This window comes from Amblyomma americanum, chromosome 11, assembly GCF_052857255.1.
Source record: "Amblyomma americanum isolate KBUSLIRL-KWMA chromosome 11, ASM5285725v1, whole genome shotgun sequence".
Lineage (NCBI taxonomy): Eukaryota > Metazoa > Arthropoda > Arachnida > Ixodida > Ixodidae > Amblyomma > Amblyomma americanum.
Window position 1 is genome coordinate 122257696 of NC_135507.1, and position 23996 is coordinate 122281691.

The 23996-nt window shown below is 49.0% G+C and overlaps 1 protein-coding gene and 1 pseudogene across 2 annotated transcripts in view; one reads left to right on the forward strand and one right to left on the reverse strand.

The window, feature by feature from the left end:
- Window positions 1-736: 736 nt before the first annotated feature.
- LOC144110533 (intracellular hyaluronan-binding protein 4.S-like) overlaps window positions 737-23996 on the reverse strand; it is a 50068-nt gene continuing 26808 nt past the window's right edge. For both annotated transcript variants that reach the window (XM_077643533.1, XM_077643532.1), the window contains exons 4-7: window positions 23778-23849; window positions 6683-6778; window positions 4846-5092; window positions 737-3765 (exon numbers count right to left, since the gene is read on the reverse strand). In XM_077643533.1, the coding sequence (XP_077499659.1) occupies window positions 3457-3765; window positions 4846-5092; window positions 6683-6778; window positions 23778-23849 (724 nt within the window). In that variant the 3' untranslated portion in view covers window positions 737-3456. The remainder of the gene's footprint in view (window positions 3766-4845; window positions 5093-6682; window positions 6779-23777; window positions 23850-23996) is intronic.
- LOC144110534 (uncharacterized) lies at window positions 14656-16066 on the forward strand (annotated as a pseudogene).

A 23996-nucleotide genomic window follows, 5' to 3' on the forward strand; every position in this document is an offset into this window, starting at 1 on the left:
AGTCGTTTCGCGCCACGCACTTTCACGTGCGCGGCGACGTAAGAACAGTCGTATGCAACGCCAGCCCGGGATCAGCCGACTCGGGCTATAATTTCTCGACAACGAAATTCCGCGACAGCGAAATTTTTCGTACGCCCCGCCGATTTCGTTGTGGCGGGATTCAACTGTAGCATCACTATAACTCATTCTATGCAACCAACAGGCAAAGCAATGCACTGAAAATGTGCTTCGGGGGCCCTTTAAGAATTTTTTGTCTTGCACACAACACACACATCGCACAGTTGATGAAACAGAAAGAGTTATATACAACTGATATTTTCCTGAGTTGTAGCCGAAACCACGTGTTCTAATGTGTCATTACAGAAGAAAACATGCAACTAAAATTGTACATCTCTAGTCTGGACACATGCTGTATTTTTGCCGGCGACACAGTGCACAAGAACTCCTATTCATCGACCTACATGTGCGCTACCAGCTTGCGGCAAGCGCTCACACGTGACCCTCCACAATGCACTGTTGCATCATGCTTCAGCTTTGCACCAATACTTGCCAGATACCTCTAGACACTACTGCACAAGAGCCTGCACTTTTGTTCGCAGTGTTTCATTTCTGCGCGAACACTTTCCACACTGGTCAAAGCATCGTGAAACTCATTAACAGCTGCTGCTCCACAAAACCTACCAACCCACTATTAAGATGACACATATATGCGACTCGGGAACAGATACCACCAGTGTTCACAGCTGCAGTGGACCCCTTTCTTAATTTTATTACGATGGCTTGTACACACTAGCTTGCTTTGAAGGTGCGTCTGGCCTGCAGTAAGATGTGACGACATAACCCATCTATGTGTGGCAGGCGCATGTGTGGTCATGAGAACCTCATTAGCACTACACAAAAGGATTGCTCTGCACCCTAAGGACAGAGCAGCACTCGCCACGCAGTTGAGTGCATCCACCTTCAGAACCACCAGCAACCTGTTACAGACTCTGCTCATGGTTGCATCGGAGCAGCAATTAACTACAGGCCTTGCATGGCCTGTTCCCACAACTTCCACAACACAGAAAGATTATTACAATGGCAGCACTTGTGTAACTGTCTATGACGTTTATTTAACGACATTACTCCCCCACAGTTTGCAACCCTGTTGGGGAGCGAGAAAAAAACCCCTCAAGCACCCCCACAAAAATACAAGGCTACATGGCAACCAGAAAGACATCACGCACACGCCATGCCTTTGTTTTCCCTTTTTCACGTTGCCATGGCTCATTCCTCACGTCGTGCCAAAAAAACACACGTGCAATCATTTTTTTATGCGTGGGCGCATAGGTATGTTTACATTAATTCCTCACCAGCTCCCTCCCCACATGGCCCGAGGTAGGAAGGGGCCTCGCTTGCTACACGTGTGGCATTTACAAGACGCTCTAAGGCAAAACAAAGTCTCAAAGCTGGAGGCGCATGACGACCCGGACACCTCACATGCAAAAAAAGCACGAGAGGCACGCAAGGAGAGGAAAAGAAAAGAGAAAAAGCTCGCAGTATGAAAAGCAGAATGCATCAAACGAACACATGCCAGCCATTTAACAGCAATGCAGCACGTCTGACTGCTCCATGATTGGCCCTCGCAGTGAAAACTGCAAGCCAGACAGCATGTTATAATTCGCCTGCCACTCACAACACGCACGCACACAACCAGTGTGAAGAGAAGTCCATATGTATTGGCGTCACACGCCACAGCCAGCAGCACAACACAGGCATTGTTTTAAAGTGAACGCACAGGGTGGTGAAACAGGACCCCGCTATTCCAATCACTACACCTGCTTTCGGGGAACAATTCTCGGTGGTCTCTTGAGATGGGTGGCCAGACATGCGGAGCCCTGCACCCAAACCGCCAAAATGAGAAAGAGGAGCAATTTGCCACAGGAGGTTGTGGGACAGACCGACTAAACAGGCAGGATAGGTCACACTAAAGCAGAAGAGGCATTCTAGTGAACACCAGAGGATGAATAGAGGCAGGTGGATCGAGCAACCGAGATCCATGCTTTGCCAAATGCAAATACACATATGCAAAATCAGCTGTCAGTGGGCTGCTCAATCCATCCACTCCCGATTCATTCGCTGGAAACCGTCGTGGTGCGCCAACCTCTCACAGTACACATCAGACCACACCACTGTGCCGTTTGGGCTTGATGCACGGCCAATAGTATTACCGGTGGATTCCTGCACCTATTACGCATATTCCACACTTCAGGAGACTGCTGCAAGGCAGTGGCAGACCAATGTTCGTGATGAGCCACTACATTAACCAACAAACAAGTGCAAGCAAGAAATTTGATGCGAGGTGCAGAATGCACCATGAAACAGCCATCGACACAATTTCAACACAGCACGAGAGCCTTTCACAGCACAATTAACTTAGGGCAAACCCGATGTGCCAAAAATCTACAAAAAAGAGTTCAAAAACTTGTACAGCTACACAGGAGAGGTGGCTGATGACAAGGAAAAGACAACTAGCAGGTGCGCCTCTGTCAAAACCCCCCAAAAAACGAAGAGTAACAAGGCAACGACACGATCTGTAGCACAATGGGCAAGCCACCCAACGCTCACGCTCAAGTGAAATGCGCACACACACACACACACACACACACACACACACACACACACACACACACACACACACACACACACACACACACACACACACACACAGCCACTCTGCACAACCACAACAGGAAAAAAAAAAATTGAAAATGAGGGGGCAAAACACTGCTAAAACAGCAGCAGCAAGCTGTAGGGGAAGTGCTCCACACCAGACAACCACTCCCACAAGGAAAACGAAAGGTATGACTGAAACTGTAGTCGTAACAGGGGGGTACAAGAGGCCCAGTGGCTCTTGGTGCGTGCAACCGGCTCTGTGAGCTCAGACAAAAATTTGTGCGAGTGCTGCGATCAGGCAGAGTCGTTTACCAGATGCACGCACATAACAGACGAGGCCACATGAATGCAAAAAAAAAACGAACAAAAAACAAGGGAAGAGGGGGGGATAAGGAAGCAAATGGATGTACGAGGGAGCCACACGATGGGCAAAGAGGGCCTAAAGGAAAGAAGGGATGGTGATGCAAGAGAGAGGGGGGGGGGCACACCTGTGGCAACCGATCTGCCTCTCACTCGCACACGTGTCCAGTGTCCTCCGGGGGGAAGCAACGAGGCCGCGCTTACTGTCACACCATGTCCCTTCCTCTCCGGTTGGCGGCGACGGTGTTGGTGGTGGGCGGTCGAGTAGGCCAAGCAAAGAGGGGTACAGGAAGAATCTGTCTCTCAGCACACAACACACTCCAAAACAAGGCGGGGGAGGGGGGAACCCGGTAGTAGCCACACGGAAGAAACGAAAAACCAGAAGACTCCAGCGGCCACGCAGGCAACAGCAACTGGCGGCGGCAGCACCACCGTCATCGCTTAGGCGGCCACGAGTGAAGGGAAGTCGTTCCAGTCGTCCACCTTTGGCGCCGACTGCTTGGGCGGCTCAGCGCCACCACCACCACCACCACGGGATCCATAGCCGCCGCCACGGGCGGGCCGGTCTCCAGACTGGCCACCTTCGCGCGGAGGGCCGCGCGGCCCGCCGAACCCACCGCCTCGACCGGGTCCGCCGCGGCCTATGCCTCGGCCGCCGCGACCGCCACGGCCCCGCCGCTGGTCGGCGAAGTTGATCTCGATGTCCACCACCTGGCGCTGGCGGCCACGGCGCATGTACTCGTCCTCTTCCTGCCACAGAGAAGGAATTGGAATGTCACCCTTGGCACATGCTCAAAAGGCACAACTCTGTTTAGCACCACAGAATGGAAGATCCCTCTCTACTGAAGCTGCAGCCCCTGCAAGGAGTACCGCCCGACTTGAAGGTTCGAAAATGCCTCTGCGTCAAGCTTACAGACAGACCACTTGCCCGCTGGTTCACTCTGTGACCAAGTGACAGACTAACACTTCACACAACTGTGACTGGCCACAATGTTCCCACTGACACCACACTAGGCCTGCGGCAAGCGAGGAGACCGCCAGTGCCACAGGAAGAGGCCACTGGGGCACTATGTGCCTGCAAGCTCATGTCTGGCCGAAAACCAGAACTGCTCTGCACAACCAAGGATGCACAGAAACCCCCGTCAGCCATGCTGCAACATACAGGACCATACTGCCCCTTGTGAACCGACACCCTCTCTGAAAGAAGAATGTCTGTCTACACACAGCCGACTCCTTTCAACTCGTGCAGGTAGCTGGAACTGACAACTGCTATTACACGGGCACTTCCAATCAAAACTGAAGTTCCGAGATTCAATCCCAATCTACAAGTTTGAAAGCTCAGTACCAGATGGTGTTGCAACTACACATAGCTGCACAAACACTGGCAAATGCAGGAGTTTGTGAACAAGTAAAAAAAAGGAAAAACATCTGATAAAAAATCCTGCAATTGCAGCACACCTACTGTCGCAGGTTTCATCCTACACACAAGCAAAATACCGTGCCACTGATCCTTTTAGAAATACAAGCCACCCTGAACACAACGAAAGAACTGCACACCATTTATAGAATATGTTTCTGCACGTTTGACTTATACTTTGCAATTCATGATCGCTCAGCATGAAAAACAGCAGGCAGACAAACGCAGCCAGACTCTAGACGACAGCGTTAAGGGGGCCATGCTATTTTATTAGATTCAAGGGACATTTGTGCTCTGTAAACTGAGCCCTGCCATTCCCTTATCCGCCTTACTGATGGCATCACCGTATTCTAAAACTCATCTTGATCATGCTAGTCTCGGCCTCAGCAGTGACCAGAAAGCCCCTGCCTCACCTCGCTCTCTTCCTCCTCCTCCTCCTCCCCCTCCTCGTCGGTGACCTTCTTCTTGAGGACATACATCTTCTTCCACTCGGCTTTCTCCTCGCCACCTTCACCAGGCTTGCGGATGTTGAAGCTGGCACGTGATCGCTTCTGTTCCTGCTCTCGTTTGTACTCATCCAGGGTCATCTCCCGCGCGTCATCAGCGGCAGCGTTCTCTCCAGCTGCCCCCTCCTCGCCCGCCGCACCACTGCTGTCCTTGCTGCAGGGAGGCAGGCACAACACTGTACAGGACACAGCAAAAAAGACACTGCACATCCATCGATGCTACGCAGTTGCTCGCGTGATTGCGCCTCAGGCGTCGAGAGCGCGGAATAGTCGGGGATGGCAGAGAACGTCGGCGACGCATGGCCTAGGGCAGCAAGAGCAGCGGGCAGTCCAAGAGAGGTAACATGTTGGAAGAAGCCTCCGCCACCGGTCTGTTGGCAGTGCCATGACCACGCATGCTCTCTTCTAGCTCGGTCACTGTGCCCCTGCCTCCCCTCACTCTACCCACCCCTCTCGTAGCGGCCCTGCGCAAACCGTGGTAGATAAGAGGTAGGTGGTGGCGAGTTGAACTACGAACGTGAAAGCAAGAGTTTCTCAAAGTTTGTGACTTCTAGTGATGGGGTTGTCTGCAAACATTCTCAAAGTGATTACACCTACATTTATTTCTTACTTTGGCTTGGGTTTTGCACGGTCCTGCATATAACGACAACCTAGATGCAACAAAATATCCCTGCACTTTTTCCTATTTTGTTACATCCAGGTCTGACTGTATATACGGTATATATAATCAGCAAATGAGCTCCAGAAGATTTAATAATTGTGACTTCCCCCGCAAACTAAAGGAGCCAGCACACTGGTCGTCCAGTGCCACAGCTGCAGAGTGGCAGCATTGAGCCGATCCTCCGTGTAGCAAGCGAGGAGACCACCAGTGCAGAAAGCACTGGGGTACTATGTGCCTGCAGTTATGTCTGGACCACACTGGGAAACACACCCCACAAGACCATCCAGAGAGGCCTGTGGAGCCCAGGGACCAGTTTATACAGTCTGGATGAAACCACCACCACAACAAGGCTACATCAGGAAATGAATGCCACTCATTCTTGCTTTGCATTCATTAACTGCACTCACTCGATAGCAAACTAGCCAGCCAACACTCTGTGACAGTTGATATGAATTGAGAATTCCCCGGCCAGACTCCCTTGAATAGGTGTGCAGAATTTTGGCCGTTATGGATGCCCTTCCGTGCTTGCCACTATGGATGATAAGAACGTGAGTCGCAGCCACACACCGCAAACACTAAGGCTTGCAAATCATGTTTACAGTAGCCCCACCAGCAGTGTAATAAATCCCGTCAGCCATAAACAAATCTGCACAACTGCGTGTCATGTGCTTCTGCTGACAAATTCTGTTTGCTTTGGATTATACAAACATCTCTGTGATCCCATGACATTCGCCTAATTGGGATTCTATTGCAATCCCACTGCAGCAATGAAAAGGAGCAACTAGTGCTGTTAACGGAGTTTCATACAAATGAGTGTCACTTATCGGAAAAGTTGGTTTCTCCGAACAGCACCCCCCCCCCCCCCTTTTTTTCTGTCAGTGAAACTAACAACCACAAAAAACCGTTGCATGCCATAGAAGACGTTACAAACTGTATGTGCCCTGTTAGAAAACGCCCTCCACTATTTTTGTCATGCGTGGCCACCTCCATCCTTTCGCAACAAATCAATTATTTTCTCTTAACAATTTCCCGAGCCTAGATACCCATGACACCTCTTTCCCCGGTGTGAGAGAGAGGACTTGCCTTGTGTCCGCTGCATTCTCCCCAGCTGCCGTTTCGTCGCCACTCTTGTCTGCTGTCTCTGTCGCGTTCTCTTCGCCAAAGGGACTCAGCTGGACTCTGTGAGGAGGAAGAGACAACAGTAAGAACCAACACACTGTACTCCGTTCCACACAGAGCAGCCAATTCTGCACAAGTAGTGTGCCTTCGCTCCTCTCGGAACCTCGGCAAGTGTTTGAGAAAAAAAAAGAGCAGTACAAATCGAAGTGCTTGCATTGGGACTCAGAGTGGATGCAGTGAGGCACTTGATGTTCACGACCTCTAGCCACAATTTTCGCTCAGTCATGGCTGGGCTGGAGCGGCAGCTACGTGCATTAGTACAGCCTGCGCACTGGGCGTTTCCTGTTGCTGCAGCACAATAGTGGCGCTGCCACCCTACCCCTTTTCCATAGGCAGACCAGACATCAATGTAAGAAGAAACTTGACCCTTGCATGGTGCGATCGCATTTTAGCAGCCTGCAGATTAGCTTGAAAATACGAATGCTGGTATGCCTGAAGGCGTAGGCCTCCATATGTTTTATGCATTCACTTAGCTGCAGTGTTTTAAAACATTTGCAAGCTGGGACATTACAATTACGCTTATTCTCACCAGTGAAACACCAATCTGGTCGTGGGAGGTTCTACCACTACTCGTACACAGGGTCCCAGAATATGAGAGGGGTGTGCCTTGAGGCAGTCTAGCAGCATCGGTATTTGCAATTTTTTGCTAACACTAACAAAGGCAAAAAATGATGGACAATTTTGCACAGTTAGGTTAAATGCAAATTTGGTGCACTGGCACTTTGGTTTTCACTTACGCGTAGTTTTTGTAGTTTTTCAGACACGTTCCCAAAATCAGAGTGCAATTTGTGCACCCCCCCCCCCCCCTTCTTGCGGTGCATCAATTTAAAGAAAAAAGTAAGAAAATTAAGCAAAATGGTAAATATAGGTAAGATCACCTTGAAAATTTTCTCTGTAAGCCCTTGTTGCTTTAACTTATGAATACGGAGACACATTCTACAACAGCACACTGCGAGCAGCTGCCAAAACTGCCCTGCTCCCAACACCACTTGTGCCTGCATTTCCCTTGGGAGGCCACCAAGGTGTGCAGTTGCCTCCCTACACTAGCAGGTTCCTCAATGTGCTCCCGCAGATGCACAGGCCGGGGGTCAAGCCATGGACCAGCCAGACCTCACACCGTGCTTCGGGAGGGGCTGCAACACTGCCCCTTTACACACGCACATCCAACGCTCCATTAAAAATGTCGCATCCCTCGCAGATTCAGCAGTGCTACAGTAAAAGCGCAGAGGGAAAGCAGGTCATCCTGTTTACGCCAATCTTGGTGGAACACCAGGGGCAACTCTTTTAATAGCAAAAGCACAGGCAGAAAACAGAAATGAAAAGAAAAAATTTTCAGTATTGACAATTGTGGTGGCCTGGCTGTAAGCATTCATGCTCGTGCCAGGATCACCCATATTAGCCTAAATGGCACGCGACTCGTGGCACACTCACTGCCGTGATCACTCAATTTCCGCCTGCTTATGCGGTCTACCCCTGCCGGCTACATGATGCCCACTTCTGTGTGAATGCATCAATGTGTGTTTTGGTACATGCTCTCTCAGCCGCCTGAACACGTGGTCAATTTCATCAGGGTAGTCTTGAGCCAGCAATTAAATTTCGTTACATTGAAGCTGTGCCAAACTTAACTTTGTTACAAAATAATCCACTTAACGATACCAGATATAACGATATACCACTTATAACGATCAAAGGTTCGGAATTAAGGGGGGAGACGGCTTCTGGGGGTGAAAAAAATCGATTTTTCAGGAATAGAATTTTTGAAATCTGCAGCTGTTTTTCTACTAGTCTGTGAAATTCCAGAACTCCGGAGTCAATACTTCGACAGTAATACGATTAAAAAACGCAGATCCGCCCGCGCACACTTGGGAAAGATTTTGACGTGAAAACCACGGTCTTTCCGCAACACGTAGCAGTCATTCTCCGGCAGTGATCGCCGCCATCTTGGTCTCATTCGAAAGAGCAGCTTTTCGTGTTCAATTTCGCGCCATTGCTATGCATTTACGCTTATTGGTTGCGGGAAAAAAAGGTGCCAAGAAAAAGTCACAACGTGCGCTGCTATTCACTAGTCGGCGCACGTGACTAAAACGTGTCATTCGATTGGCTGACAAGCTTCCCGTCGTCTGCTTGGCGCGTTCGTGGCCGGCCGTGAGCTCAAGTGGGAGCCACTTTGTGTATCGTTCTTAGTGCGCTTTGCAGCAATGTCAGCACCTAAGTTCCGCACGGCGCGCAAGTTCGGAAAAAAGAGGAAGAAGACGCTGACTGACAACTTCAAGAAAAGCTCTGCGGAAACCGCAAGCATCCCATCTGAACCGCAGTGCGATGTGGAGACCGTGTTAGGCCTAGGCCTAACGGTGACCGCGGACATTGGAACATCGGACAGCGGTCGCGTTCGGGGAGACACCCCGATGCTGCAACCTTCCGAGATAGCAGCAATTACAAAGAAAGCGCATGGGAAACTGCAGCAGATGGCATCGACTCCTGCAACGGAGCGCAAAGCTGCTTTCTTCGGAGCAACCGCAGACTCTGCCGACTACCACTGCCGAACCGCTCGGCGACGCGACTGACGCAACCTTCACGATTTAGTTTGGAGTCTGTGAATGCGCTACAGCGTGTGTGAAGTGCAAAGTGTCCTGCGGTAATGTGAACATCGGCAAATGTGACGAGTACGGCCTTGCTGTGAAATTGACGCTTTCGTGTGTAAATTGCGGCGACGTTTCCTCCGAATGGAGTTCGCCGCGTGTGATTGGCGGTCAAAAAAAGAATCCGTTCGTTGTGAACATTCTTGCCGCGCGTGCCATGCAAGCAACCGGAAATCATCGTGCTGCACTAAATGATTATTCTCGGCAATGAATATATCTCATAGGGGTTTGCACACGAAAACGAGGCAAAAGTACGTCAAAGAAAAGTTGACGCCCGCGGGGGATCGTGCAGCCCTGAGGACGACAGCTGACTGCGCACGATGCGTTCGGGAGGTGTACTCGGAGCTAAATCTCGGACACCCAGGTAACATCGCAGTCTCATTTGACGGCTCGTGGATGACACGCGGGCATTCCTCGCACATTGGAATCGGGACAGTTATCGAGCTCTTTACTGGACTTGTGCTCGATTACATCGTGCTCAGTAATTTTTGCGCCGCGTGCAAACGGTCTCTAGAACTGCACAAAGTCCGGTACACAACCATACTGTCCGATGGGAACAGCTGCACTTTCCTTGCTTTGCAAGAAGTCTATGGGTACATTCCAATTACCAAAGAAGACTGCATAAATCATGTGCAGAAGCGCATGGGAACCGCTCTGCGCAATGTGGTCTCAAAACAGAGAGGTTCTAATGGAGAATCCCTTGGTGGGAAAGGAAAACTTACGGCAGATTTAATTCCTAATTTAAGTTCATACTATGCATGGGCTCTGAAATCACACATTGGTGATGTGGAGGCCACACATAGGGCTGTGACGGCCACCTATCATCATGTCACTTCTAATGACATCACCGCCAACCACAGCTTCTGTCCAACAGGCCCCGAGTCTTGGTGCAGACAGAATGCTGCAGAGGCCCGAGGTGACGCCATGCCACGTCACCGACACAACCTGCCTCCTCATGTCTGCAATGCTTTGCTGCCTGTATACGAAAGACTTTCTAACAAGGGGCTTCTTGAGCGCGTCCAATGAGGCAAAACTCAGAATAATAATGAATCCTTACACTCAAATGATATGGGCACTTGCCCGAAAGGAGCACCACGCCTCACTTTTTACCGTTCAGACTGCTGTGGCTGAGGCTGTAATGAAGTTTAATGCAGGAAATGACAGAAGTGCTGCATGCATTCTGAAAGAGCTCAAACCTGACCTCCAGCCCCCAGGCAACCAAGCGCATGCAAGAGAAAGACAAAGGAAAGCTGCCTGTGCACAAAAGCACGAATCGGCAGAAAATGTGCAGCGCATGCTGAAAAAGGGCCACTTCAATGATAGCAAGCAATCAGACTACATTCCGGGAGGCTATTAGGAATTTTTCTTCAATAAACAGCACTCTGACTGTTTCTCATTTTTCTCAGAATGCAAATTTTGGTCTCTGAGCATATTTCTAAGTGGCATATCTCAGCATCTATAGCTGACAGAACCATAATTTTTTTTTAGTGTGTACCTAGATGATCTGAGCATGCAATGTTGGAAGCAAATTTTTCAATTAAGCCTCAGAAAATTTTTTAATGATCTAGTTCCTGATTGCATGTTAGCCACAGTTTATTGCATGAATTTCATTGTACTGTGAAATCACTAATGATGGTAAAATTAGAAAACTGTCTCCAACATTGCATTCCATTTTCTTTCTGGAGTCTAACAATGTGCCGTTTTTGAGCTTTTATGCTTTACTTTTCTCTCAATGTTCTGGTGAACAATGGGGGGTTAATTATATCTAGAGAACTAATTAACCTACCAATAAAGTAATTGCATTTTTGAAATCAGCACGAGGAGCTGGTGAAGGATATGCAATTTCATTAAGTTTGGTGGAGAAATAAATAATTTTCCTCCAGAAGCAGTCCTCCCCCTGAAGGGGGGAGACTGCTCTTAGAGGCGAAAAAATCGCGAAAAAAATCGATTTTTCAAAAATGTAATTTTCGAAATCTGCAGCCGTTTCTCTACCACCCTGTGATTTGTCTAATCTCTAGAGCCAATATTTAGGCTGTAAAAGGAGTATAAAACTTCGATCCGAGCTCGCTCTTGGCAAATTTTCGCGCAATAACGGGGCTTTTTCCGAGACATGCTATTATCGTTTCACTGCAGCGATCGCGGCCATCTTGGTCTCGTTTGGAAGAGCTGCTTTTCGTTTTAAATTTCGCGCAGTTCCTGCTCTTTTATGCTTATTGGATGAGGGAGAAAATGCCGCCAAAAAGCAGTCACAACGCGCGATGCTATTCGCTAGTCGGTGCACGTGACTGAAAGCTGTTATCTGATTAGCTGAAGGGCCTCGTGTCGTCTGCTGGAAGCGTCTGTTGAGCACAAGCGGTAGCCATTTTGTCAAGGTGTGTTCGCTGGTGCATCTCACGACGATGTCAACGCCGGCGCCAAAGTTCAGCACGACGCACAGATATGGAAAAAAAGAGGAAAAAATCGCTCATTAACAACCTCAAGAAGAGCGCCACGGTCACCTCGAGCACCGCGGACACCACAGGCACCGTGGGTACGCCTCCGCCAGCGGATCGGGAGGTGCCGACCGAGCTAGGCCTAACGGCGCCGCCGGTCGCGGAAGCCTCATCGGGTAGCGGCCGTGTTCGTCGCGATACCCGAATGCTGCAACCTTCCGAGATAGAAGAAAGGGACAAAAAAGCCCAGGAGAAACTTCAGGAGATGGCATCAGCGGCAGCAACAGAGCGAAAGGCAGCATTCTTCGGTGCAATGGGAGACGCCGCAACTGCCCCACCCGGCGACACCTTCTCCATCGCCAGCTTGCGCTTGGTGAACGAGATGCTGTCGTCAGTGAAGTGCAAAGTATGCAACGGAGACGTGTTGATTGAAAAATCTGACAGAGAGTATGGCCTCGCCGTTAAATTGACCCTGACATGCGAGAACTGTGGCGACGTGTCATCTCAATGGAGTTCGCCGCGCGTGGAGACCGACCAGACAGTGAGCCCGTTCGTGGTGAACATTCTCGCCGCGCGCACAATGCAGTCAACAGGTAACCAGCGTGCCGCGTTGAATGATATATTTTCGGTGATGAATATATCGCACCGCGGTCTCCATTCGAAAACTTGGCAGAAATACGTCAAGACAAAGTTGACGCCCGCGGTGGACCGTGCGGCTCAGAAGTTGACTTCCGACTGTGCGCGAGCAGTTCGGGAAGTTTATACAGAGTTGAATTTCGGGAATCCGGGCAACATCGCGGTGTCATTCGACGGCTCATGGATGACACGCGGGCATTCGTCGCACATCGGCGTCGGAACTGTGATTGAACTGTTCACCGGGCTTGTTCTTGACTTTGTTCTCAGCAATTTTTGCGCCGGCTGTGAGCAGGGCCCCAAAGAAGACGACCCAACGTACCCATCGTGGAAGCAGAGCCACATCTGCCAAAAAACCACAAGCAAGAAGGCTGGTGAAATGGAGGTTGAGGCTGCCCTCATTTTATTTCAGCGTTCCCTGCAGTAACACAAGCTCCGTTATACTACAGTGCTGTCTGACGGGGACAGTCGCACGTTCCCTGCTTTGCAAGAAGCTGAAGCCTATGGATATATTGAAATCCATAAGGAGGATTGTGTAAACCATGCGCAGAAACGCATGGGCAGTGCTTTGCGCAACATGGTTACCAAACAGAAAGGTGCTGCTGGAGAATCACTTGGTGGGAGAGGCAAGCTCACGCAAGATTTAATCACAAAATTGAGCTCATATTATTCGTGGGCACTCAAATCCCATATAGGTGATGTGGAGGCCACGCATGAAGCTGTGATGGCCACCTACCATCATGTGACGTCTAACGACTCCACTTCAAACCACAGCCTCTGTCCAACAGGCCCCGATTCTTGGTGCTGGCAGAATGCAGCAGAGGCCAGAGGCGAAGCAATGCCACCTCACCGGTACAGTCTACCTCCTCATGTCTGCAATGCCTTACTGCCTGTATATCAAAGGCTTTCAGACAGGAGGCTGCTAGAACGATGCCAACGAGGCAAAACGCAAAACAACAATGAGAGCTTGCATTTGATGATATGGTCCCTTGCTAGAAAGGAAAGACATGCCTCTCTCTTCACAGTGCAGGCTGCTGTGGCTGAAGCAGTGATGAAATTCAATGCAGGGAGTGAAAGAACTGCTGCATGTATACTGCAAGAGCTCAGCCTAACGCCTAGCCCCCAGACAACCAAGCGCATGCGGGAAAAAGATGTCCAGAGGAAAACAGCATCTGTGCAGAAGCGCAAATCTGCAGAAAATCTTCAGCGCTCACTCAAAAAGCGCCATTTTAATAACTCTGGTCAGACAGACTACCTTCCAGGAGGTTATTAAGTGTCTGCTGATGCCAGTATATAAATAAATTTGAAGTACTTTGCCATAAACACCACTTCGTTTGTTTTTGCTGTTTTTCTCAAAATGGAAATTTTGGACTCGTAGCATGTCCCAAACTAGCATATCTCAGCAGCTATGGCAGATAGAACCATAATTCTTTTTTTAGCAAGTAGCCATATGTGTAGTCTACAAAATGTTGGGAGTAGAATTTGTAATTAAGGTTCAGAAATTTTTTAATTTGCTCTAGTTTTTGATTGCAAGTTAGGCACTATTTGTACCTTGAGTTTCAATGTCTTTAAAAACTACTTATGATAGTAAAATTAAATAACTGTTTCCAACATTTTATTCATTTCTGTTTCTAGAACCCAACCAAGCGCAATTTATAAACTTTTTAATGTGTTTTTTCTCTTAATTGTTCTTATTAGTGAGAAGGGTGTAATTAAGTGTATCTCAATAACTAATGATCCTATCATGAAACCAATGACATTTTTGGAATCAGCATGAAAAACTAGTCATGGGTGTGCAATTTGATTAAATTTGGTGCAGAAACAAAATTTTTTTCTTTAAGAGTAGCCCCCCCCCCCCTTAAGGGCGGACACGAGGATCAGATCGCGAAAATCACGGAAAAAATGGAGTTTTGGAAACCACACATTTCGGTATCTGCTACGCCTAATCTACGTTGTATTCAAAATGGTTTCACTGAAAACGCACTAAAAGTGCCCAGAAAATTTTCATTTGTCATTGCGCAGGGCGACAATGACAAATGGTTATAAATCGCACAAAATCATCGCAGTTCGCGGAGCCATATCGCGGAGCCACCGAGCGCCGCCATCTTGCTATCATTTGAAAGCTTTAAGTTCCACCAGCTGTGAAGTTCTCGCTCAATTGTGAAGTCTGCGGGCAGGTAAAAACTACTTGGAGCTCGCCTAGAGTAGGCACGAACGCGACCTGCAAGCCCTTCAACGTCAACGTTCTCGCCACGCGTGCGGCTGCAAGCACGGGAGACGGGCAGACCGCATTGAACGACATTTTCGCCGCGCTCAACATTTCCTGGCGGGGTATGCACTGCAAAACATACCAAGGTTACTTGAAGGACAAGCTGAATCCTGCTGCTCTAAACGCTGCCGCGCAAGTGATGAGGGACTGTGCTGGTGCGGTGAAGCTTGCCTACCAGAACCTGAACTTTGATCACCCAGAAAATATAGCTGTGTCATTCGATGGAACGTGGCTCACACGGGGCCATTCATCGCATGTGTGCGTTGTAACAGTAATAGAACTCTTCACAGGCTATGTTCTAGATTTTGTTGTTTTGTCAAATTTCTGCCTGGGATGACATTGTGGTCCGAAGGAGGACGATCCCGAATTTGAAGCATGGCAAGCGGAACACAAATGCCAGAAGAACACGTCGAGCAAGCCAGGTGAAATGGAAGTTGAAGCAGCCAGGATTCTTTTCAGCTGCTCACTTAAAAAGTATGGGCTGCGCTATGTCACCATGCTCTGTGATGGCGACAGCCGCGCCTTCAACAGTCTACAAGAGGCAAAGGTATACGGATATGTGCAGATACAGAAAGAAGACTGCGCCAACCACGTCAGCAAGAGAATGGGGACAGCCCTACGTAACCTAGTGCATAAAAAAAAAAAAGAAAACGGACCAAGCCTCAGCGGTAAAGGAAAGCTGACTGGCGAGCTCATTACAAAGCTCACCATGTATTATGGATGGGCTCTGAAAACACACCAGGGTGATATCGAGAAGATGCACAATGCTGTGCTTGCCACTTACCGCCATGTTACATCAACGGATGCTGAGCGAAACCATGGTCTCTGCCCTCAAGGCCAGGAATCCTGGTGCAAGTACAACTAGGCTTTGGCAAAGAATGAGCCACCCCCAAAGCATTGCTATAACTTGCCAAAGTATGTCGCAGATGCTCTGGAACCTGTTTTTGTCCGCCTCTCCGATAGGAAGCTGCTTCAGCGCTGCCAACAAGGAAAAACGCAGAACTCAAATGAGAGTCTTCACTCTGTCATTTGGTCCCTGGTGCCCAAGACCAAACACGCCTCTTTGTTTGCAGTGCAGTCAGCTGTTGCCGAAGCAGTAACAAGATTCAATGCCGGCAAGGAGTATGCCACCAAAGCTATTTTGCAGCAGCTGAGCGTAAATCATGGCACTGCAGCTATTGAAAGGTCAGCTGAGAAGGATCGGCGCCGGCTTGCAACATCCGATGCAAAGCTTCTACAAGCAGAAAGGTTCCGCAGCACTATGAAAAAGCGCACAACTGAATGAGACTCTGACTACATGCCTGGTGCATTCTAGAAATGAACCCTTGCAGATTCATGGCCGTTATTGGCCATAATAAAGTGTTACTGGGTTCTCAAACTTCTTTTCTTGATTTCTCAAAACGGATTTTTTCACTACACTAACAGCCCTTGCCCATGATATCGAGATTTACTGGTCCGATTTGCATGATTTTTGCTGCATTTGAAAGCTTATAAGATGCTTTTGTGCAACCATACTAAAAAAATACATTTCTATGCATAAACATAAATTACAATCAATTTATCTGGTTCTAGAAAATTGCATTTTCAGACGAAATTTCTAAAGGCTGCAACTTTTTTGGTGATTCATCTAAAATTATGCCTGTGCTACGGTTGCATTCCCTGGTCCTTCTAGAGCATGCACACGTAAAATACAGGCCAATATTTCCACTGCAAGTTGCCATAATTTTGGGCAAGGTGGCCCAACATGACGCGAAATATCTTGACATCTATATAAGCTAGGTAAAATCTAATTGCATATTTGTTATCAGCAGAAGAAACTACATCAGGTGTAATAATTTCAACTTCATAACTTAAGAAATAAGAAAAAAAGGTCAAACCGCAGTGTCTCCCCTTAAATGATTTTGTGGCTACTTACACACCCCGTGAAAGTGTTTTAGTTGTCTTTTTACAACGCCTTGTGTTATACAACCCGATTCACACATCGCTGGCAAGTACAATATTTACTCATACTTGTCCTCGCGTAATGATTCCACCCCCTACTTTCGATGGCGAGAACAGTGTTTTTTTCTTTTTTTTCTGGAAATCATTTCTTAGAATGCACCTTGAGTTATGCTCGCAATCAAGGCACGAATAAATGAGATTTATTTCACTGCTCGTCAAGATGGCTTTACCACCAAGCTCTTGAGTTGCAAGGAGAAACCAATTTTTCAGAAACCTTGGAGGCAGGGAGAAATTACGAAAGTGGAAAGGATGGGCAGGCATGGCTGCTGAAAGACTGGAAAGAACCAACTGAATGAACCGTGGGGATCAGGAAAAGAGAAAATGGAGTGAAGGGCTGGGAAGGGCAAAACGTGTGCAGCAAAGGTGATGGCACAGCAATGGCAGTAGGCTTTGCAGCAGCAATGGCTCCAGACACGTTAGGCCCACAAGATTCTTTGCACTGTATTTGGCCACTGCCTCGGACTTCTGAAATGGAGAAGACAACGCAGTATACGAAGGCAATGGGTGAGGTGCGGCCAATCTTTTTGGACACACCGTCTAGCTATGCTGTAGAAGCACGTGGCAGCCAAGAGGTGAGAGTGATCAACCGCCACGCTCGCAAGCATGGCTGACACATGTGCGGCCACCGTTTGTAGAATTCAAAAGGAAAACAATTCTGAAAAATGAAGTCTTCACCGGCTGCATTCAGATAAGGTGCATTGGGAAGGGTTGGATGGACACTGATGATGCTGGACTGGCTCTGTGTCTTGTGGGCCAAACGGTCAGGCACGCACCTCCAGTCAATGCTTGTGCTCTACGCATTCAGAGGACGTCTGACAGGCAATGTGTCAGCAGTCGGCTGGCTAGTGCGCTTGCGATCTTGCCATCATGCCTGACTGCATGACATCACAGCTGCAGCCACTGATCGTGTGGATAAACAAGCCACTCAAGGATCTTGTCCAAAAGGAGTGCAGCAGAGAACAGGCTCCTACAGGACACACGATGTGAGTGCCAGCCTCCTCAATGCTCACGAAGTGGACAGATGTGTGGGAGGCAACGACACACTCCATCGCGTCGCATGCATTTCTGAGCTGCTGCCTGTCGAACAGCACTGAAGGCATAGAAGACTACACGACGTTCAAGGACAGCAATCAGGAACAAGTAGTGACGATGTATAACACCCACAGGTGCTTGTGCTCCTTCCAAATTTTTGCATGCGGTCTCCACTCGTGCACCCTCAACTACAGTTGCTTTTTTGAGTTCCGAGCTAGGGTTATGACCTTAAGTTTTCTTATGGCCACAAGCTTGCACCTCGCATTACATTCGCTGCCGCATTGTTTACGCGTAAATGGACGCAATTTATGGACGTGAGGTAAGAGGTAACAAAAACTAACGTACCACAGTCTATTTTCGTGTAGCGAATATTGTTATTTTGTGCTCTTATCCTTGCCTTCTGTGTCGTATTTGAGCTATCGCATGCCTTCATACGTAGCAAGTAACCTTCTGCATCTGGTCATGTACCTTTAACATTTGCTCACTATTTTTTTTTTTTTGCGAGTGTCGTCCATTTTTCTGCCCATCAGTCGCCAACGGAAGCACGCGGTTGGCCGTGATCATGACACCGGTTTCTAGTATCGTTCGCTGTAAAAGGCGTTTGCTGCTATCATGCATTCCAATGATTGAGTGGCAGTAGACGGCATCCGCCCCAATCGCCCATGGCACGATAGGGCGAACGTACTGAAAACGAGGCCCCGACAAGCGCTGGCACTCTGCCAAGTTTGCTTCCCCCCCTTGCTAGAGCTAACACCAAGAGGTAAACACACCCCGATGTTATCGCTGCGCAGCATCTCGGCGCACTGCCACAAAATGCGTTGTGGACCGTGGGAAGCATTAAAGGGAAGCTGAAACGGTTTTCAAATCGCATGAAACGCTGTGGTTGGGAAGAAAGGACCTTGAAAATCGTGTGTAAATTTTTTCCCGCTTCTGTCCGCAAACAGAGCTGCAATCGCTTCTTAAAAACCCGGCGCCGGCACGCCCTTGTCGCTTCCGGAAGCGCCGGGTGGGGGGACGGCAGAGAGGGCGAACTGGCGGAAGTGACGCCATTCACGGAGAGTCGGCCAGCCGTCAGGCTGCGCCTGCTTCTCTGCGGCCCGTGCTTTGGCAAACCACAGATCAACGTAATCTTCTGCCAGTGCCATTTACTTTCTCTCGTTCGGGCGTTCCGTGTAATGCCTGAAGCTTGTATATAAACCGGTTTTGGTATGGTACTCTTTTCGGACAGCGCTCAGCACACGGCTTGGTAGAATCCGTCGGTTGTTCTCCCTGCCTCTTCCACGTTAACCAGACAATCTGGTGGTACGCAGCATGCCGAAACTGCCTGCACAAAATATGTGCATCAATATTTCTCTTTTCGTTATATTACTTTCTTACCTGTTTGTAAACTCTGCCTTTTCCAGCTGGTTCACATCCATGCTGAGCTAAGGCCACTTCCATCACTGTCTTTGAGGCACACAGTCTTGAACTCTTTTGAGCTCGTTACGCACTGTGTGCCTTTTGGCTTTTTCCCGATTGCTTGCACCTCATGGCAGCACAATCAATTCTCTTAATCTTTCATCAGCGTGCAGCACACGCAGCTGCACCTAACTGAACAAAAAGCGATTATATAAGCCCAGTATACTTGAGCAAAGCAAACATTTGCAGTCATGAGCGCTTGGTCATGGCTGACGATCGACAATGGCGCCAGAATTCATACAAATTTGGCCTTGAGTCATAACGGCAAAGTCGTCGAGCAGCGGTACGCATACATGTATATCGTACACAAGTAATTCTGCTCGTTATCTCGATATGCAACAGCAGAAAATATATTTCGTTTTGATGAGCAGCACTGCGAGCTCCGAAACGCAGCCATAATTATTGTTCAAAAGCGTGTTCAGCATGCAAAAAACAACGTACTGGGGTAAGTGCAGAAGCTTCATCGTTGAACAATAGCCCGAACATGCATGCGACAGAAGGAAAGAGCACACGGAGCTTCCTCCCGATCGTCTCGTGTATTCGCGCTGCAGTACAGCAGTGAACCCACTCCAACAGATGCAGTTTGGCATTCTTTTTTAGTTCTAAAAGGCCTTCGGAGGTATTTAGGTAAGTAACTACAGTCGAACCCGGATATATCGAATTCGACGGGGATCGGAAAATAGTTCGATATAGCGAAAATTCGATATACAGATATAGGCCAAAAAAGCACTCGCAATCATAAAAAATTGTGGCTTACCAATTGGAACAGCCGCGAATCACATAGCATGTGCACACAATATGAAAGCGCTTTATTTCACGGAAAAAAAATCACTAATTTTGGGCTGCTTTTTCTTCTGGGAAATGAAGTTTAAAACACTAGTTTCAATCTTCTCGAGACTGTCTAGGTGCGAGAGCCCAGTGCCTTCCATTTCGCCGCAACAGCGCCGAATCAGGCTGAACGCTGACGCCAGTTCAGTGGCTGTGCACGGACGCGTTTCTTCAAAAACACAGTTGCCCTCGTTGTCGCTGGAATCACTGTCTTGAACGCCAGCTATTCCGGCCACAATGTCCTCATCAGCGAGGTCGGCTACCGCTTGAACTTTGCTGTCAGCGTTAATGAAGTCATCAACAGTAACTTCGGGCGGGACGGTGCCGGAAAAATTGGACAAGTCACGGAACGCGTCCTCCAAGCACTCATCGTCATCTGAAGCTTCCGGACATTCATCTCTAGCCACTTCAAGGCCTGCCTTGCCAAAACAGTTGGCTACTGTGGCCTGCTTCACGTCGCCCCAAGCGCCGGTAATCATCTGGATCGCGCCAAGCAGGTCAATCTTGAGATCGGTTCCCATGCGGAGGTTTATGAGGAGCCGTTGAATAAGTCGCTTCCGATAGCCTACCTTGAATGCCTTTATGATACCCTGGTCGAGGGGCTGCAGTCTCGCTGTGGTGTTCGGCGGGAGAAACTTCAATTCGATGTGCTGCAGCTTGCAAGTTGTTTGATGGGCCGAACAGTTGTCTACCAGAAGGCAAACTCGGCGGCCCAACTTGCCCAACTCAGCGTCCCAAGCCTGCAGCCATTCAACAAAAAGTTGACGTGTCATCCAGGCCTTCCTATTACAGCCGTAGCGGACGGGAAGCTGTTTACAGTTCTTGAAGCAGCGCGGTGACTTGCTCTTCCCGATCACGAATGGCCGTAGCTTGCACGAGCCGTCCATGTTGGCTGCAAGCAGCACCGACACACGCACTTTGCTCATTTTACCACCGTGGCATGTGGTGCCACGAAGAGCGAGTGTCTTATTCGGCAACATTTGCCAAAAGAGACCAGTTTCGTCTGCATTAAAGATTTCTGCAGGCGAAAACTTCTCAGTGATCTTCGGCCACTCCTCAGAAAGCCACTGCTGCATCTCCTGGCTGCTGACAGCCCCACTTTCGCCTGAAATGGCCTTTCCTACAATGCCGTGGCGGTTTTTAAACCGTTGCAGCCATCCAGTGCCACCGCAAAAGTTCTCTTCGCCAAGAGCCGTAGCAAACCATTTGGCCTTTTCGATTAAGGTCGGGCCATCCACGGGAATATTTTTCGCTCGGATTTCAAGAAACCACGTGTAGAGTGCCTTCTCCACTTTGTCAAAAGCAGCAGGGCGCACACGACACGCTCCCGAGCGACTTTCCTCACCTGCTTTAAGCTTGATGTCCTGCTTGTTCTTTAACAACGTACTTAAAGTACTCCGCGGAATGCCGAATGCGTCTGCCACGGAGGACTTCTTTTCTCCATTCTCGACACGCCGGATTACTTCAAGCTTTCTTGCAAAGTCCAGATTCTTCCTCTTTTTTATGTCCGCAGATGCCATAGCTCACCAGATGACTGCAATCACACACGGCACGTTGAAACAGAGGTACGCACAACAACACGCACGATGTGCAGATGGAGCAGTCCGAGCGAAGCCTGTTCGAGCGACAGTCAACGGGGCTGACGGGGCTGCGAAGGAACGACAAAGGGAAAAGAAAGAAGAGAGCGGGGAAAAAGATCGGCCGTCGAAGGCGCTATGTTCGTTTTTTGAGCCCTCTCTGGCTCTCTCGTCTCCCCTGGCCCACGAGCGACCGTGCCGACCCTTCACTCTCTCTCTCTCCCTTTTCCCAGGAAGCGTGGCTTGGAAACGTTGCCGCGTCTCCATGCCGCGCGCTCTCTTCGATGAGCTCCAATGCCCTTGCCCAATGCACACGCCGGCGGTAGAGGAGGAGCGAGAGAGCTCGCGCCGGTGGGGCGCAAGAACGGGGGAAAGGCTCTCCGTCTCCGTCGCTAGGCGACGGCCGCGCATGCGCAGAGGAGGAGCCTGCTGACTGACTCTGCGGAAAAGTTTACCTCTCAGGACCGGACACGAATGTCTTTGGGAAAAGCGCACCTTCCAGGGGCGCGGCGCAGCGCGCCGTTCGATATATCGAATGTCCAACGAAAATGGAATTCGATATACTACGCAATTGTCCTATACTTTTACATAGTATTTTCAAGGGGGTAATCTGTGTGTTCGATATAGCCAATAATTCGAAATATGCGGGTTCGATATATCCGGGTTCGACTGTATAACTAAATGAACAAACAAATGCTTTACCTCTCGTGACTCGTGTAAGCTTGCCGGTGATCTGAATTAGATCATGTTTACAGGCGTTACAAGAAGTTGGTGGCCAGGCTTTTATGCAGCAGCGGTACACAAAAACGTTTCGGTGCAATTTACTTTTTTTATTGCCACTTGCACCTACACAAAACATGCACGCGCATGCACCTACGCAAAACATACATATCAGTCGAGATTTGGTTTTCGTGTTACCCTGGTAGGACGTGAAAGGCCCATACTGGGTTAACGAAATTTCCGGCTTGCAGGCGCCGCCATGCGGTCGTTTCTCTATTACTTAGCTTCTTATCAGGCAGGGGCACCAGTTTTCTGTTTAGTCTGTAGTTCCCAACGATTTCGGAATAGGTTTGCGCGTGCTCGTCCAGGTTCCGACAGTCCGGCGGTTCCACGGTTACCCGGAAGAAAAGAATATGGGAATGCGCTGACTACCCCGGAGTCGACAAAGATATTGATAGCAGAGAAAGCTGGGAAGCCCTGTTGCGCAGCGAAGAACCCACTCGGCAGAAACAAGCCAATCCGCTTGGCGGCTGATGCCGCGAAGAGATAAAATCTCTTTGTTGGCCTTTAGTCACGGAGGCTCCGGCCCCCGCCCTCCAGGCCTGCGTGTCTGGGGCGGTGAGTAGTAAGGGGCCCCTATTTCGGTGTAAATAAAAGCTGTCATCCACCCATCAATGCAGTCGAGATTTCCAACACGTGAAAATGTCGCGACTTGACTTTCGCTGCCGGCGCACTCCGCGGCGTCGTTGGTTCCGCCGTTTACCGATATTGCTGATGGCTCGAACATGCATGTGAAAGTCCAAACTGTTCAATGCTGCTTGAATTATCCATAATCTCCAAAACGTAGCCCTTAAAACGCAGCAACGCCGTTGGTGCCGGCCGGAGATCCCCGTGGATGACGTCACGACAGACCCGGCCAATCGCGGGCAAGAGCGGCGTTCGCTCGGCGCCCCGAGGCGATGGGGCACATTTTCTTCTAAAAAACAGCTTTTTGTGTTTATTTCTGCTCTTTTTGAAGTAGATATTCTTTTTCAGATGACTAAAAGCTATAAAATGACATAGAGAACTCACTTTTTTCGAAAAGTGCTTCAGCTTCCCTTTAAGGACAGACCGACGCTTTTTTTTTTTCATATTCATAGGCAAAAATCGGGGTGGGTTGATTGATAACGCGAGTGGGTTGGTTACGCAAGTAGTACATATCCGTAATGCAAATGGTTCTTATGAGTTTTTTCGAGGCTATTCGATGATTCGAACATCGGATAATTCAAATTTTTTCTCTGTCCCGTGAAGTTAGAATTAACGAGCTTTTATTGTATCAATAAACGCTTTTTCCAGACCTCAGCGCACTCAAGGATTTGATAAGTGCTCAGACCATAGATATAAACTGGATTCCAAGTGGTGCCCACTCACTCCAAGTCGTCGTTGACTGTGCCCCAGTTGTAGGCCCCTTCGCCACCCTTCTTGTCCACAGGCTTGACTCCACTGAAACACAAGGGACCACCAATGAGCGCTCACTACTAGCTGGGCCGAACCAGGCTGCAGCTCAACGTATTTACTCAAACCAGCGTTCATTGCAAACGCTCTAATGCCACGAAGTAAATCCCCCCCCCCCGTCTGGCAGGCCAAATT